At 42.0% G+C, this 18349-nt stretch overlaps 1 protein-coding gene across 3 annotated transcripts in view; it reads left to right on the forward strand.

The window, feature by feature from the left end:
* The window catches only part of svep1 (sushi, von Willebrand factor type A, EGF and pentraxin domain containing 1), a 236178-nt gene that overhangs the window by 78201 nt on the left and 139628 nt on the right, over positions 1–18349 (forward strand). For all 3 annotated transcript variants that reach the window (XM_043716218.1, XM_043716221.1, XM_043716222.1), the window contains exons 4-6: positions 6816–6974; positions 7444–7623; positions 10735–10914. In XM_043716218.1, coding sequence (XP_043572153.1) covers positions 6816–6974; positions 7444–7623; positions 10735–10914 — 519 coding nt within the window. The remainder of the gene's footprint in view (positions 1–6815; positions 6975–7443; positions 7624–10734; positions 10915–18349) is intronic.

Consider the following 18349-nt stretch of genomic DNA (forward strand, 5'->3'; position numbering starts at 1 on the left):
GGAGCCCTCTTCAGACCCATCATGTTGCTACCCGGAACACCAACGTACAGATTAGCCAAGGAGCTACATCAAAGTCTAAAACACTTAGTAGAAGACTCACACACTCCATCCACTCCACCCAAGAATTCCTGAATACCATCAAAGACACCAAGGTAGAAGAGGATGAAATAATGGTCTCCTTTCATGTAACAGCCCTGTTCGCATCCATCAACATCAACCTGGCCAAGAAAACACTGACTATACTATGAGAAGAACCAAAGACGCATACACCAAACACCACCAACTTCATCAGCAAGGACAACATTATCAAGCTACTGGACCTATGCCTTACCACCCACGCCACTTTCAATAACAAAACCTACAGACAAACCAACAGAACACCCATTGGGTCTCCGATATCAGGACTCTTAGCAAAGGCAGTAATGCAGAGACTCGAACAAACAGCTCTGCCAACCATCCAACCCAAACTTTGGGTCCGCTACATGGATCACACCTTTGTCATCACGAAACAAAACAAATTAGAGGAAACCTTCAAGACCATCAATAATATCCTTATTGGCATAAACTTCACGAAAGAGGAGGAAAACAATAACAAATTCCTAGATGTCGCAGTAGAGTGAACAGCCAATGGGGAACTTCAAACCAGCGTCTACAGAAAGACAACACATACAGACCAAATACTGAACTACAGAAGCAATCATCCCAACACCCACAAACGAAGCTGCATTAGAACATTATTTCAATGAGCCAACACACACACTGCAGCACTGAGGAACTACGAAGAGCACCTATACAGCATATTCAAAAAGAATGGGTACCCAATGAACACAGTCTGCCGATTTCTCAGCAACAAACCTAAACAAGCAGACAAAATGCATCCAGAAACGCTAGCCATTCGCCCCTACATCAAAGACATCTTGGAAATGACTGGCAGGCTACTCAGACCTCTTGGTATCATGGTAGCCCACATCCCCACCAGCACACTAAAATAGCAGCTAATGAACTTGAAAGACCCTATACAGACAAGTAAAACTAATGTCATTTACAAAATACCTTGCAAGAACTGTGACAAACACTACATTGGACAAACAGGCAGAAAACTAGACACCAGAATACATGGACATCAGCTAGCCACAAAAATACATGACCCACTCTCACCAGTATCCTTACACACAGATGAGAAAGGACACCACTTCAAATGGGACAACATATCCATCCGAGGGCAAGCAAATCAGAGACATGCGCGAGAATTCCTAGAAGCATGGCATTCCAACCGGAACTCTATCAACAAACACATCGACTTGGACCCCATTTACCACCCTCTGAGAAAAAGAACAGGAAATGACATCACCACAGGAACTGACATCACCACAGGAAATGACATCACCAACCCAAGGAAACCTAAACACATAAATAGAAAGTGGGTCACTAATACTATTGCCTCACTGGAGGCTCATTGATGATGTTACCTAGTATGGTGGCGAAACATCTGAAAATGAACTTTCCAGCTCAGTGAGCAAACTTACATACAGAATCTCAACCTGAGGTACAGATCTTCTCAAAACTCACTAACATAGAGTGATATGTGGATTACCTTTTACAGCCTCAAAAGAACTTCATGGGTAATGAAATACAGTCATTGTTGTAGTGAAGAAAAGGTGGCAGATAATTTGCATGCAGCTGATACACCCAGGGAAATATCTAATCAGGGTTAGATAATATCATGTTGTTTGAGGAATACATGTTGGCCAGAACAGGGAGTACTCATCAGTTGAAAACATAGAAACTTGGAAGATAGAACATACAAACAATGCATTGGGATATTTTACATTCACCTGACAGGAATAGGCAAGGTTTCAACTTAATATTTCAGGCAAAATATGGCACCCACCTTAGTATTGCAGTACAGTGTTCGCCTCAATTTAAGTGTCTGGAATAAGTCTTGAATCTGCAACTTTCTGACGAATAGAAAAGAACATTCTCCATGGCACCATATCTGACCGATATCTAGATGCTGTGTAGGAAGCTGGTCGAACCAATGACTGTTTGTTCTTACTCAGGTCCTATTAACAGACATGTGCTGGTTGTGTAGTGTTCAATGACTCAATTGCTCTGTGTTCAATTATGAGAGTCTGATAACTAATCTGTGCTCAGTATAGTTGATTGGTTGTGTGTAGACTCTGAGCTAAGTAAACACACCACAGAAAGTACTATAAGCTGAGCTGTAAGCATGTTCATGTAAATAGGTTTCTTGGTAAATAGGTTTAGAAACTAGTGCTGTCTCTGAATTTTCTGAGAGATACAGTATAAAATACATGGCAATGTGAAGTCACATTTAATTAATACCACAACTGAATATTCCACCCAAGTTTGAAACTGAACTCTGCTGCTACTGAGACAGGGATACAAGATTCACTACTTCTTTACTACCCAACACCATCATAAAACCAGTGGAGACAAGAGGGAAAAATACTTGTCCACATCTGTAGTGCCATTCACTAAGGTAACTCATCATATACCAAAGTATAATTTAGACTCTAATATAGTTAAGAGAGCAGAATCTCAGTAAACATCAGAAACCACACACCATGTCCAAGGCCACCCATAAACAACCTCCTGGGCCATCTATTAGCATGTTTCTTTACTTTGGCCAACTTTGTATTTTTTTAAGTAATACTTCATTTTGCTCACAATAAATGAATCTGAGGTGCTGATCTAAGATTTAATGAACCAACAACTTCCAAAACAATTTAATGCTAAGTGCATTCAATCAGTTGTGTTTGACAGAGAGTGAGATGGAGATAACAAATTCAGCATCCACAGAGAATTGTTTGTGCTCTCTGGATGAAAACATTGAGCTTGAGTTTATTCCTGGAACTAGGAGAGAGCTGCAGTGTGAGGATGTTTTGAAGGCTAACAACAGCTGGACCAGAGATGATTTTGGAGTGATAAACTTTGGCAGAGAAGTATCAAGACAGTAGTTGACCAGTGGCTCAGTGTGTGACCTGAGGGGCAGTGATGACAGTCTGTGGGAGGAACAATTAATATGCAGCCAAAGTCCCCATGAGAGAAGTGAAGAAAGAAATGGAACCATGTCCCTAAACAGGAATACAACTATGACTTAGACTCGTATTCTTCTATTCTAGGAGGTCTTGTAGCACAATGAGCAGCATTCTCCCTCTGAGTCAGAAGCCCTGGGTCCAAGTGCTCTCACTCCCACCCTTACCAAGATTTTGATGGCCAACAGTGTGCCCATGACATAGCCAAACTGGTTGAGCATCAGTAACTGGCAAACCCTTTCAACACATGTCAATAGCAAATGGTAATAGTGGGAGAGGTTTCTGATTAACCATCTACAATGCAAAGAATGTTGGAACCTCAAACATCATGGTCTGTAGCTTACAAAGTGCAATAAGCCAATAGAACACAGACTTTCAGAATGATCTATAACAAACGACCAGACTGGATGTCACATGAGACAACAACTTATCCTGCCTGATGTTTCTTTATGCACCTAGTGGGGAAATATTCATCAACTTCGTATTTTTCTCTATTTTTCTTCAATTTACCATTGGTAATTCCCTCAGTGAATTCTTCATGGTCTGTCCTTGAGACCGATTTATTTCCTGGGGTGTTAGTGAAAGGCCCAGTATTGCAGTGGTCCATCTTGCAGCCTTACAAAATGTACTGCATTGCTTTTGCCACAGTTGAGAGACATGGAAATTACACAACCTTTCGTTTTGCTCATTGAACAGAGAAACTGGAGTAAAGTATTCACCTTCTCAGCTGCTTCCTCAGGAACTGAAGATGATTGTTTCCACTACAGTACAATTGGTGCTAAAATTGTCCAGATTATTGTCACAGAAATTGAGGCTGCAAAACTAATTTGAAGGAAGGACTTATAAAAATAAATTGCTGACATTAGTATTCTTTAATGTTTGGGTAAAGTGATATCTGCTTTCTATTAACTTATCTGTAGTTGTATTGAGGGTTTCATTTTCTGATCATTTTCTGCACAGGATTGAATCGTATTGTAAAATAATGATCAGATATACATGAGCATGCTTTGGTGAAATTTCTTTATGGGTTATGTTCGGACAGCCGTTAGATATTATTTGAAACAATGCTGCTAATTGGACACAACATAACTTAAGCTACATGTTGCAAGTACGTGTTAATATTTGTGTTGTGCTGTGCAAGTCAAGGGATCTGTGTGTGATTGTATGGGTTTGTGGGGTTATGTGTGCATATGTACATACACTTTTTTAGGTTAGATTAGATTCCCTACAGTATGGAAACAGGCCATTTGGCCCAACAAGTCCATACCGACCCTCCGAAGAGTAACCCACCCAGACCCATTTCCCTCTGACTAACATATTGGGCAATTTAGCATGGCCAATCCACCCTAACAAGTATTGATGAATGTGTATTCCAATGTTACGTATATGCCTGTCCACATACATGTGAACATGTGTGTGCATATAGCTATGTCTGCATGCATGTGTACCTGGAGATTTGTGTGTGCATATACATGTTTTTGTATGCATGTGCATGCATGAATGAACACATGTGATTACCAGGAAGGGTCACCAGACCCAAAACATTAATTCTGATTTCTCCTTCCAGATGCTGCCAGATTTGCTGGGCATTTCCAGCAATTTCTGTTTTTGTTTCTGAGCATGTGAAGGTTTGTGCATGTACATGCAAATGCACATTTGTAGACATCCATGAGTTTATCCATGTGTGTGTATGGGCATAATGCGTAAATGCTCATTCTTGTGTATCTGTGCATGTGGATATGTGTGTGTATGCATGTATGTAGCATTTATGTATGTTTTTGTGCGTGTGTGTGTGTGTGTGGGGTGGTGGGGGGAGGTGTCCTGGAGTCTCTGTGGCCTGGTCTAACAAGGCTTCGGCATTAGTTTATGGACTAAATTCTTAATTTCTCCTTCATGCTTGCTTTTACTGGCATTAAATTCCATCTCAGTCCCAGCTCTGGAAAACAAATTGTTCATACTCCAGTGTAATTATTTGAAATGTTTGCACAATGAATCAAGCTGACAGGATTGCAGAGAATGTTGTGTTTTTGTTTTCTAATAACTTTGAAAGTCACTCCATGTGGATGTTTTCGGGTCATGAGAGCAACATTGTTTTGCTCCAGGTTGCGACAAAGCTCATTTGACACAGAACCAATGTTGTATTGACAAAAAAAACTTTAATTGAAGGCAAATGTTGTTGGCCTGACTCAATACTACAATAGGATCACAGTTGCTAGTGCCAAGGATACCCCTTTCATATGCTACTAAAATTGCCTTGTGTTCTTTTAGACATTTTCATTTTAGAACACATGTTTCAGTTTACAAGTTGCACACTGCATTTTTTTTCTGCACTGGAAATAAAATTAGCACAGTTGAACTGGTCGATCAATGGAACTATTTTCCTAATTCTAAGCTAATAATAAATTAAAGTATGGAAAGTTTTCCTATTCAGGATGAATGGGAGTACATGATAATTCCATCTTGTAAAACAACAAAGCACAAAGTTCCCTTTAATGTAAGCTTGTGACCACTTTTCTCCCTATGCCAACATGTGCAAGGTTGGGTCATCAATTTTGTTTTGTGAAAATAATGAAATAGTAATTGGCCATTCCCCAATTGGGTATTACTACACAAGGCCACTCAGGAGTTGCACATCAGTGAACCTGTGTGAACAATCCTCCCTCCCTTTATTTGGAATGGTTTTGGTCAGCAGATCAAGTATCTGGCTTGAACAAGCAGCTGGTCAGTGGTACACTATAGGGAGCTCGTTGCATGGTGCTATTGAGGTTCTGTGAAAGGTGAAAATAAAAACAAAATCTGGAGCAAAGATGAAACTCTCCCAAGTTTCCAAAATGAAGTTAGTTACGTTGGGTTCATCACAGATTTGTTGTTTTCAAAATCATTTTTCTTTTCCCTAAGGCAGCTTTGCCATTTTGGATGCAAGTTCAAATCAAGTCGAAAAAAACCTGTTGATCTATGAGTAAAGATAACAACGTATTGAGTACATATTTAAGATTGATTCAGCAAGCACAACAAATCACACACACATACACACTCTTCAGTTTAATAGCTTACCATAAGAAGTCAGATGCATCGGGTCTGGAATCAATTACACAGCAGCATTCTTCAACATGGGGGTTTATTTTAATTGTAGAACACCCACTGTTTAACAAACTGTCAATCGTTATCACTCTAAACTTGGCACTGGGGAAATCTTATTGTTACTTGTTTATAAAACCAACAGTTTGAAAGAAGCACATTAACTTAATGAGACGTGAAGTTTAGGAAAAACCTCTCAGCTCTGGTAGGCTTTCCAAGAATTTTACATGGTACAATGAAAGCATCTTTTGCTCTGAAACCCCCTTGAGAAATTAGGCTCGTTGCTCTCAATCTCTACTCACAGGACAACACGCACATCCCAACAGACAATCAATCAACCCTATGTATCATTCTGCCTATGGAATCCAGTGTAAACTGGGCTTTGTCCCAGTGGGAAGCAGCATTCCTCTGTATCAATCCAACAGCCTCTGCTCAGGCTTGGACACTGACTGCAAGTATGCTTCCTTACATGAGAAGACAAAAACAGCACTCACTAAACCAAAGGTGATTTCATCAAATCCTTGCGGCAACATTTCCTTACTGTTATACTCCAACACATTTGCAATAAAGACTCATTTTTCACTTTTGTTGCTAATTGCTTATTGTACCTACTAAAGTTTGTAAATATGCAGGTTGTGCAGAATTCTAACATTCCCATTGTGTGTTCCTTTTCTCTAGCTTGTCCATCTGGTACATACAAGGTGGAAGCAAAGCCTGGTGGAATCAGCACCTGCCTACACTGTCCTGATGAGAATTATACGTCCCTACCAGGGAGCACCTCATTCAAGGACTGTGTTTGTAAGGAAGGATTCAAACTCATAGGACACACATGTCAAAGTGAGTCACGAGGAGGGTTAAGAGAGAAAACTCTTCGGGAAAACTGTTACCTCGATATCCAGATTATAAGGGGTTGCCAACTCTGTCTGAAGGCAATAGAAATGGAAAGTTCAATTCTCAGGGTCACTGCAGTGGGAAACACCCAATAAAAAAATCCTATTGGATTCTAGCCAATGTTATCATATTGAGGTAAATAGTCAGCTAGATCTTTAATGTGCTGCTTGGTGTAAAATTGGGATGTGATTTGTAAGTTTGCTGAAACTGTTCCTCTGTAATTTCATTGATTTCATGAAGTAATCTCCTATTGAGTAGGCAACACAATCCAGTTTTACAATGAGTGTAATTCCAGATACGTTGCATGTTCACAACTATTTAAGGGGCAGTAGAAGGAGGTGATGAGCTAATGATTGTTCAGTGGCACTGAATAGAGTGATGTGTTGTGTTAATCTTTCTTTCTGTGCACGAGTAGTGGTCCAGTGCCCCAAGTTGCAGCCACCTGAGAATGGATACTTCATCCAGAATTCATGCAACAACTATTACAATTCTGCCTGTGGAATCCGGTGTAAACTGGGCTTTGACCTAGTAGGAAGCAGCATTCGTCTGTGTCAATCCAACAGTTTATGGTCAGGCTTGGACGCCAAATGCAGAGGTAATGATAAAAATCCAACTCTTCTGATTCTGAATTACATTGCCTTTTTTCTTGCTTATTCTTTCTGCTTAATGGAGGATATCACATTGCTGAGCTGATAGTTCCTTTTATTGTCGAGTGAGAGTGATTATGTGACCAACATTATCTCCATAATGATCAAATATCTGTTGAAGGATCCTGAAGACTTCAAGCTGTAGAACCAGAGATTAGGTGGCTCTTGGCCTAGGTCTCAGGCCCCTGGACAGTTGGAGACTGGATGTACCCCAACAGATACTCATCAGGGAGGGTCCTTCAGACATCCTGAGGGAGATTTCACACTGACTACACATGGTTTGACTAGGAAGTTGCATCATCTAATTGGCAATTATCATCTACCCAGGTGCCTCTGAATATTACTCATCTCTGAGTTAGAGCAGGAAATTTCGAAGAGATTCAACCTACTTATCCGAGTAATCCTGGGAAATGTTAGAGGGATTTAAACCCACATCGACTCCAGGGTAAATATACCACTGACACCTCCCAATAATTCATACTGCACCTTCTACTGCAGACACCCAACCCAGATTCCTGAATATTCCCCAACCCAAACTCTCAACCATTCGTCCCCACCCTGACTCCTGATCCTTTCCCCACCTGAACACCAGGCCATACTTCAACCCTGATATCCAATTCCCCCCAACCGACACCACCAATCCAGGCACCCAAGACCCTTCCCATGTGGACACCTCTTGAATGTACGAATCCCAGCCTATACCAAGCCTTCTACCCACCTACCACTCTGCCCCTCATCATGTGACGACCTGATCCCTTACTTACCTGACACCCTATACTCCCCTCACCCACTTGTTATCCATTCCCCTCACCCCCTTCCCCACCTGACTGCACGCACACTCAGCCACCTTCCAGTTTGCCCTCTGGCCATTCTGTTATCCTGCTCCCTCACCTGCCACCACCTCCTCATCCACCAGTCACTCTTCCTCTCACTCTCCAACACCTTGCTTACATCTCACTGTATCTTTTCAAAGTGGCTTTTGAACTTTAAAACTATGGCAGCTATTGCTGTAAGAATGGGGTGTGACTCCTGTGAAGATTAACTCTAATGTAGCCTATGAGCATTGGCAATCTGTGACTGTTCCAATAGAATCCACATTGTAAGTCAGATCTGAGAAATTATCCAAAGGTAAGGTAAGTTGGTAGTTTTAGGACTTATCTGGAGTGTTAGAGATTCTGTGCAGAATGGATCATGAGTAGTTATCCAGATTAGTACTGCGGAACTGTTCCAAATCCCGAACTATACCTTAGAGACAGGGACATTTGTAAGTATCCTGGCTAGCAGGAGAATTGCCCTTTCAAAGGTTAACCTTCCTGGGTAATTTCTACATAAGTCTGGAATTGTACAGGATCCAACGTATTTTCAGCTGTACATCCAGCTCCAAGGATCAAGAGAATAGTAAATTTGGCAACGAGTCTTTCTAAGAGCTATTGAAAGTAGTTTGTCCATGTTGTCTCCCTTAGAGATGTAAGAGGTTCCTTTTGAAAGTCACCATTGAATTTGCTTCTACATTTAGACAATCCAACTCCTATCTTGCTCTATAAATCCATTTCTCCTCCAACTGTTTTCAGTCTGTTTCCTAGTTATCGATCCTCCTGCCTACGGAACTCTACCTACCCTTTCAGATTGTGTTAAAGGTCCCACAGTGCCTTCAACCAGCACAACTAGATCAGACCTCACCATCAACGTGCAACATGCCAAGCAAGTCTCCACCAACAGCACTTTTCAAAAACGTGACCTCCACTACCTTGAAAGATACCTGGAACTCTGTTCTTAACAGCACTGTGGGTGTACCTACCATTAACCCTCCCACACCGACAACAGCTCACTGCCACCTTCTCAAAGCAGTTAGTGAACAAATACAGACCTTATCAGTGACATTCACATACTACTTTTTAAAAACTTCCCTGCCCACCCAAACTGCACTGCCTGATTTTGAGGCAATTATCTCCAAAATAATCATTAATGAAGAGAGAAAATAATACCATTAATGCTTTGGACCAATTTCATTTTAATTGACATTAAATATTTGTATGGCATATTTTTTAACTGTAACTAATGAGTGAAAATCATCATCAATTTTAGACAAGGGAAGTCCTTAAGTTTCAACTGTAACACCCCCAGAGATTGCTGTCAACAATTTATCATTAACTGTGGTGTTCTACTTTCTGAATTTTATGCTGGTTATGAAAACAGTTCAAAGGAAGGGATGCAATCTGCTAAGATGCTTTCACAATATTCTGATGCCAACAGCTTCTAGTATCCATGCCATTGGGGTGCAAATGGTCCAATCTATTTTGTACTTCTGACAGTGGGCACTCATCTAGAGCCTCTCTTTTCACTTTGACATAGTGTCTTCATTGGGTCCAGTCAGCTGACTTTCTAAGGCAGATATTTTAACCCAACCAGAAAAGTTACTGTGACAAAAGCAGAAAGTGCTGGAGAAACTCAGCAGATGAGGCAGCATCTGTGGAGATTGAAACAGAGATAATATTTCGAGTTAGTATGACTCTCCATTCACAGGGGGCATAAAACATTGATCATTGGCAGAAAGCAGCAGATTCTCGATCCTTCTATGGCACTGGCAGCAGCTTCTGTTGAGCTTCTCATGGGCACTGACCTCTGTGGTCACCTTTGGCCAGGCCCTCTTTGTCAGTCGAGGTGGCTCCTGTTGCCGTCCGGGGGAAAAGAGCTTTCCCTCCCTCCTGGCCAGCCTTCAGGAAAATCTCTAGGGAGCTATCACTGAAGGGTGGCTTAACCTGTGGTCTCTGACCTCTACATCGTTGGGTAGTGATGATGAGCCCCAAGGTAGAGTGGTACTCTTGGATTGCAAAGAGTGAAGTGCTGCCCAGGAGCCTTTGAAGTGTGTAGCCTGAAGGGTCAATACTTCTTGCGCATAATATTGGGGTTTTTATGAACATAATGAGCTGAGTGGAACGTGATTGAGTCGGAAAGATGCTCCACTCCAAGTGGAGGTCCCTCAAAGAAGGAAAATTCAACTGATTGTGTTTTAAGCAGCTTGCAATTTATTTTCTGTTTGTTGCTCCCATTCTGTGTAGTTCGCTCCTGCCCCAGATTACGGAAGCCTGAGCACGGATCGATAAACTGCTCGGCCGATGGCACATCCTACAAGACTGTTTGTCACGTGACCTGCAACAAAGGCTACGTGTTGGAGGGAAGGTCAAAGCTCACTTGCCTGGTGAACATGCTGTGGGATAGGAAGGTGCCCAGATGCGTAGGTAAGTCCGGTGAATGAATCACAGTTGGCAGGAGAGCATTCACTTCCTTATCAACTGACTGTACTGTATTAATGTTATTCACTGCCCCTGGCCTGTTATTCACTGGAGTGTAGATGAATATGAGGGGCTTCTGATTGAAACATATAAAATTCTAGCAGGTTTGGACAGACCAGATGTAGGGAGGAGGTGTCCGTTTGTGGGAGGTCTAGAACCAGAAGCACCAGTCTCAGGATATTGAGGTGGCCATTTAAGGTTGAGACATGGAAAAGTTTCTTCAAGGAGTAGTAAACATGTAGAATTCTGCCACAGAAGGTTGTGGAGGCCAAAGTCACTGAATATATTCAAAAAAAAAATCCATCTTCTCGGATATTAAAGAAATCTAGGGGTATAGAGCACGATGATATGTCATAGAAGTACAGAATCAGCAGGTTTGAAGGGTTTAATGGTGTCGTTCTGCACTTAGTTTCTATGTTTTTACAATCTTGAATGAATGACACTGGACATTTGATTCTCCTCAAAGTTTCTGTAACAATGTCTATCACATGACTCTATGAATGTAATCAATGACTAGTTGGGACATGCAATAAACTATATCTTGTTAACTACATGAAACTCTTCTCGTTAGACCAGGAAGTATTGTCCACTGCCACACTAAGCTTTGTGCTTTCCAGCACTTATAGAGGATCACGGCAACAACCTTCAACATGAGCAACAGCTTCTACAGTTCAGTGACCTGACCTGCCCGTAAAAAGGTTAAGAGCTTGGTGCTGAAAGACACAGCAGCTCAGGCAGCATCTGAGAAGCAGGAGAATCGACGTTTCGGGCATAAGCCCTTCATCAGAACCCTTCCTGATGAAGGGCTTATGCCCGAAACGTAGATTCTCCAGCTCCTCGGTTGCTGCCTGACCTGTTGTGTCTTTCCAGCACCACGTTCTCGACTCTGATCTCCAGCATCTGCTGCCCTCGCTTTCTCCCTGCTCATATGAAAGCAGCCATGAATCTCTGTCATGGGTTTCCACGTCAGTGAACCTGCCGATTTCTTAACCACAAATCTTTGAGCACATGGAGCACAATGCCCCAGGAGATAATGGAATTCTGAGTGCAAGATTTGTTTTGCTTCCTTTCCTTCTCTGTTTCCAATACTGATGAATATCTTGTCAAGGATTTCACATTTTATTTCACCTGCATTAACAGGCTAAAGAAACTTGCAATTTAATACTATATTCCTGGGCAACAATACCTAATATTTTATATTCCATGAGTTATTTGTATCAGGAAAGATTGAGCATGTTAGAGATCATTTGTCCAGAAGTAAGATTGTGAGGCCACCTAATAAAAGTCTTTAAAATTATGAAAGGTTTTGTAAGGGTAGATGTAAAGAAAATGGTTCCATTTCTGAAGGAGACCAGAGTGCTGGTTTCGCCAATATAATCGTCACTAATAAATCCAACAAGAAATCCAGGAGAGGCTTTCTTATACAATGTTAAGTTCAAAGAAGGACCAGGAAACTGAAGCATTAGACAGCAGAAGCTTTATTATAGAGAAGTTTACTCTACAAGCAGCAAAGTTAACATAGCAACATAGAAAATAGGTTCAGGAGTAGGCCATTCGATCCATCAAGCCTGCACCACTATGCAATATGATTATGGTGGATCATGCCATTTCAGTATCCCACTCCTGTTTTCTCCCCATACCCCCAATCCCTTTAGCTACAAGGGCCACGTCAAGCTCCCTCTTGACTATATCTAATGAATTGGCCCCCACAGCTTCCCATGGGAGAGAATTCCACAGATTCACAACTCTCTGAGTGAAGAAGTTCTTCCTCATCTCAGTCCTGAATGGCTTACCCCTTATTCTTAGGCTGTGACCCTTACTTATGGATTTCCCCAACACCAGGAACATTCTTCCTGCATCTAGCCTGTCCAATCTCATCAGGATTTAATATGTTTCAATGAGATCCCCCCTCATTCTTCTAGATTTTAGTGAGTACAAACTCCACTCCACCCTCCTCCCTGACCTATCACCTTCATCCCCTTCCTCACTCATCTATTGTACTCCATGCTACTTTCTCCCCACCCCCACCCTCCTTTAGCTTATCTCTCCATGTTTCAGGCTCTCTGCCTTTATTCCTGATGAAGGGCTTTTGCCCGAAACGTCGATTTTGCTGCTCCTCGGACGCTGCCTGAACTCCTGTGCTCTTCCAGCACCACTAATCCAAAATCTGGTTTCCAGCATCTGCAGTCATTGTTTTAACCGAGTACAAACCCAGTCAATCCAGTCTGCCTTTGTATATCAGTCCTGCCATCCCAGCAGTAAGGATGGTGAACCTTCACTGGACTCCCTCAATAGCAAGAATGGTCAACTAAGCTGTTTCTGCTCCACTACGCCTTGGCAAAGATGACCAATGACATAATTATGAAGAAAAATAGCATTTCCACTTTATAGATGGTACTCTGCAAAAACTTGGTTCATGAATGAAAATAACAAAGGTCAATTTTTAAAACTTCCATCAAATATTTTGACCATGTCATTGATGCTAAGGGACTACACAAGTCACATCCAAAAGCAAAAGCTATGACTGGGACAGTAGCATCTTAAAATATAAACCAACTACCATCATTTTTGGGCTTGCTGAACTACTGTGGCTGAGTTGTCCCAAATCTTGCAACTATTGTCTAGTTGTTGCACAATGCATTATGCCAAAACAAAAATTAGAATTGGGAAGATCAATATGAACAAGCCTTTACACAAACCAAAGAGGCTGAATTCATGTCAAAAGTCCTGACCCATTTTGACCCAAAGTTACCGTTGCGACTAGCATATAATACTTCACAGTGCAGAATAGAAGTAGCCATTTCTCACATATTACCCAATCCTGAAGCAAAGCCAATAGCTTTTGTATCAAGATTTTTAAACAGTAGGAATTTTATTATGGAGGTATTTACTTTACAGGCAAGAAGGTTAGAATAAGCTATTTTCCATTTAAGAATGGCTGATGATGGTCATCATTATGTCAAATGATTGGACTCTTACACTGATTGTCTGCCACGCTTACATAAATACTCACCTCAGAGACTGATTAGAATACTTGAGAATATTGTGGAAACTGTTAAGAGGAAGCAAGATAAGATCATGAGGGAGAAAGGAATTGAAGCATATGCTGTCAGCAAGAGATGGAAGTGAATGAGAGAAGCTGTGGTGGAGAATTTACACAAGCATTGACTTGTGGGGCCAAATGGCCTTTTGCTGTTTCGTAAAATTCTGTGTTACCTGGGATAGACCAACACTTACAATTGTATAATTTCATTATAAGTCCAAGCAATCACATCCACAAATATTCACCCATTTCACCACCAGTAGCAGCAGTGTGTACTATCCACAAGATGCACTGCACAAATTCACCAAAAATCCTTCCAAATCCACAACCACTTCCATCTAGAAGGACAAGTGCAGCAGGTACACGGGACACCATCACCTGTAAGTTTCTCTCCATGCCACTCACCATCTTGATTTGGAAATATTTTGCACTTCCTTCACTGCCACTGGGTCAAAATCCTGGAATTACCTCCCTCAGGATATTGTGAATCAACCTGCAGCACAAGGACTGCAGCAGTTCAAGAAGGCAGCTCACCATTACCTTCTCAAGGCCAATTAGGAATGGGCAATAAATGCTACCCAGCCAGCGACACTCACATCCCATGAGTGAATAATTGTCACGACCTACCTGGGAATGGACCATAATAAATGGGCATCTCATTCAGGACACTTGTCCCAAATAGGGAGTGGCCATACCACATCATGACCACATTATTCACATTAAAATGCTCTAGCAGAACTTATGGTATGTATTATCAAATCAATGATGATTATGTGTTGAGTAACGAAACCATTTTTATTCTTTGCTATGCTGCATTTTGTGCAGCCAAAACAGATAAAGGATTAACATTCCCACCATGCATTATACTTGAAAGGTAAATGTGAACAAACTTGTACAGCACTCCTGTTGTTTGAATATTCTGAAACACAGGGTAGACAGGCAGGAGGCTGGAAGAACACAGCAAGCCAGCAGCAGCAGGAGGTGGAGAAGTCAATGTTTTGGGTGTAACCCTAGGGACCTGCGGATTTCAGAAGAAATATTTATTGATTCACCAGTTTAAGAACACATTTGAGTCAATATAGCAATCCATTCATTACTTGCTGTGCAGTAGGGGTGGCACGGTGGCTCAGTGGTTAGCACTGCTGCCTCACAGAGCCAGGGACCCAAGTTCAATTCCAGCCTTGAGAGACTGTCTGTGTGGAGTTGATATGTTCTCCCGTGTCTGTGTGGGTTTCCTCCAGGATCTCTGATTTCCTTCCACAGTCCAAAGATGTGCATGTTAGGTGTATTGGCCATGTTAAATTGTCCCATAGTGTTCAGGGATATGTAGGTTAGGTGCATGAGTCAGGGGTAAATGTAGGAGAATGGATCTGGGTGGGTTACTCTTTGGAGGGTCGGTGTGGATGTGTTGGACCAAATGGCCTGTTTCCACACTGTAGGGAATCTGAAAAAAAATTAATAATAATAATTGATGGTATTCTTCTGGTAGGAATACACATATATGTACAGAGGAACTCCGATTATCTGAATGACACAGGCGGGGAGTATTTTGTTGTATAATCGAATGTCAACTAACACAGTTTAGCCAAGCACTGGGACCTTGCAATCTTGCCGGATAATCCGAAATTCGGAAAATCAAATATCAGATAATCGAAGTTCCTTTGTATAGCTCATGTGAATTAGGCAGTCTGGGCATCACTGGGATGAGGAAGGATTTATCATGTGATTTCTTGGGAAAAGGAGAAAGTGAGGACTGCAGATGCTGGAGATCAGAGCTGAAAATGTGTTGCTGGAAAAGCGCAGCAGGTCAGGCAGCATCCAAGGAACAGGAGAATCGACGTTTCGGGCATAAGCCCTTCTTCAGGAAAATTCAATTTCTTGGGAAAAGTCAAGAATCAATAAGAATTGTAGATTATTTATCGTCCACTGGAAAAGCAAGTAATTTTGAAAGGCAGTGTCAAGCAAACTTTTTAAAAGATAGGAGACCACTTTTTATGACCTTAATTAATGAACAAACAAACTGAGTTTGTAAGAGGCCTTCTATTGAAGGTTACCTAGCAACAGCCTCTGGGCATTTATTTTCTGTTTGTCTCAGACCCCTGTGGGACAATAGGAAAAGAACCTCTAAGCTAGAAATAGCAAATTCTGTCTCTCCTGAAAAGTAAGAGTTATAGGAAAGCCAGCAGTTGCTGGAGAGGTTTGAAAGGAAAAGAGTTCCCTCTCTCTCTCTCTCAATTAAGTTAAAAATCACACAACACGAGGTTATAGTCCAACAAGTTTAATTGGAAGCATTAGCTTTCGGAGTGCTGCTCCTTCACCAGGTGGTTGGACAACCACCTGATGAAGGAGCAGTGCTCCGAAAGCTAGTGCTTCCAATTAAACCTGTTGGATTGTAGCCTGGTTTGAGTGATTTTTGTCCACCCTAGTCCAACACCGGCTTCTCCAAATCATGTCTCTCAATGAAGTACTTGTGAATCCTGATGTATTTCCAGCTTTACTCGAAATCTTCCATTGCTGTGCAATTGAAAGTAATCAGAACCCATCGACAAGAATTCGAAAACATGTGAGGAATCTATTCATTCTGTCTTCTGCACTTGAACTGTTGACTTGTAGGAGGGTGATCCCTTTTTGCCTATTTGTTTCCTGCCCATGATACCTCTACATTTGTGTCATCTTGTCCTTTCTAGGTATGAATGCATGTGCATTTGTAATAAAGGACGACAAAGCTTAATCCCGCACAGGAACTTTGTTGATAGCTAGTTTTGCCTGTAATAAACCTGTTATTTTTGAATTTTATAGAAGAAACCTGGTCACAGTAATTAGAGGAGGCAAATTGACCATGTTGGTGCTTGGAAAAGACATTTACACTATTCTTGTGGGCTCATGGAATCTTGATTACAAGTTCATTCATCCCATCAGATTTCCCATTAAATAATCTCGGATTTATTTAAATTCTACCTCTGCCCAAAGGCCACAAATCTTCGGAAATAAACAGGAACAGTAATTTGGAACGCTGCACTGAAAGCATGGTCAAGAGTGTGTTGCTGGAAAAACACAGCAGGTCAGGCAGCATCCGAGGAGCAGGAGAATTGACATTTTGGGCATAAGCCCTTCGTCAGGAATGAGGCTTGTGGGCCAGGGGATTGCGAGATAAATGGGAGGGGGTGTGGGGCTGGGGGGGAAGGTAGATGTAATAGATAGATGAAGGTTGGGGAGAAGGTGATAGGTCAAGAGGAGGGTGAAGCAGCTAGATGGGAAAGATGATGGAAAGGTCAAAAGAGCGGTGCCAAGTTGGAGATTTGGGACTGGGATATCGTGGGTGGAGGGGAAATGAGGAAACTGGTGGAATCCTGGTTGCAGGATCTCAATTTTTTTTGCCTCTAACAGTTTAAGGGCTGCATGTTCACCATCTTAACTTCCTTGGAATAAAATTCTTTAGAATAAGGATGTTGTTATGAGCCAGAAGTGATCTGCATTGCTGATCAATGCAGACACACTTCCTTAATCTTCATTTACAGTGAACACAGTGCCACCAGCTGGTGTTCCTGGCAATTGCAGCAGAAAAGTTAAGGTTTATTTGGAGACAACACAAGACCTTGTGATGCTAATCCTCTTCACAAATAGAATGTGATATAGTTGGCTGAGTTTTCCCAGCCCACACAATCACGAGTCAGCAGGAAGATATGGCAAGTTCAGAAAAGTGAGGTTCTCAATACTGAGAGAAAAATGACCAATTCTGCAACCAGATTTCGAAAGGCAATATGAAAATCTCACCAGTGAGCAGTGAGAGGGCCGTATGTGAGCATTTACACGCCAGTAGTATCTGATCCCACCTCATTGATACGCAGTTACCTATTCCCCAATCCACCACAGAGAAACTAGATGGTGACAGTTACCTGGGTGGGGCAGCACGGTGGCTCAGTGGTTAGCACTGCTGCCTCACAGCGCCAAGGACCTGGGTTCAAGTTCCCACTTCGGGCAACTGTCTGTGTGGAGTTTGCACATGCTCCCGTGTCTGCATGGGTTTCCTCCGGGTGCTCTGGTCTCCTCCCACAGTCCAAAGATGTGCAGGTTGGGTGAATTGGTCATGCTACATTGCCCGGAGTGTTAGGTGCAGGGATAAATGTAGGGAATGGGTCTGGGTGGGTTACTCTTCGGAGGGTCGGTGTGGACTTGTAGGGCCAAAGGGGCTGTTTCCACACTGTAGGAGATCTAAAAAAAAATGAAAGTCAGACCAGTTACCACCAACTGGCTGTGCAGATATCCAAAGTGCTAAATTGCCCGTAGTGTGGGGTAAAGGTAGGGGAATAGGTGGATGGCAGGTCGGTGTGGACTTGT

The sequence above is a fragment of the Chiloscyllium plagiosum genome, chromosome 2 (genome assembly GCF_004010195.1).
Source record: "Chiloscyllium plagiosum isolate BGI_BamShark_2017 chromosome 2, ASM401019v2, whole genome shotgun sequence".
Lineage (NCBI taxonomy): Eukaryota > Metazoa > Chordata > Chondrichthyes > Orectolobiformes > Hemiscylliidae > Chiloscyllium > Chiloscyllium plagiosum.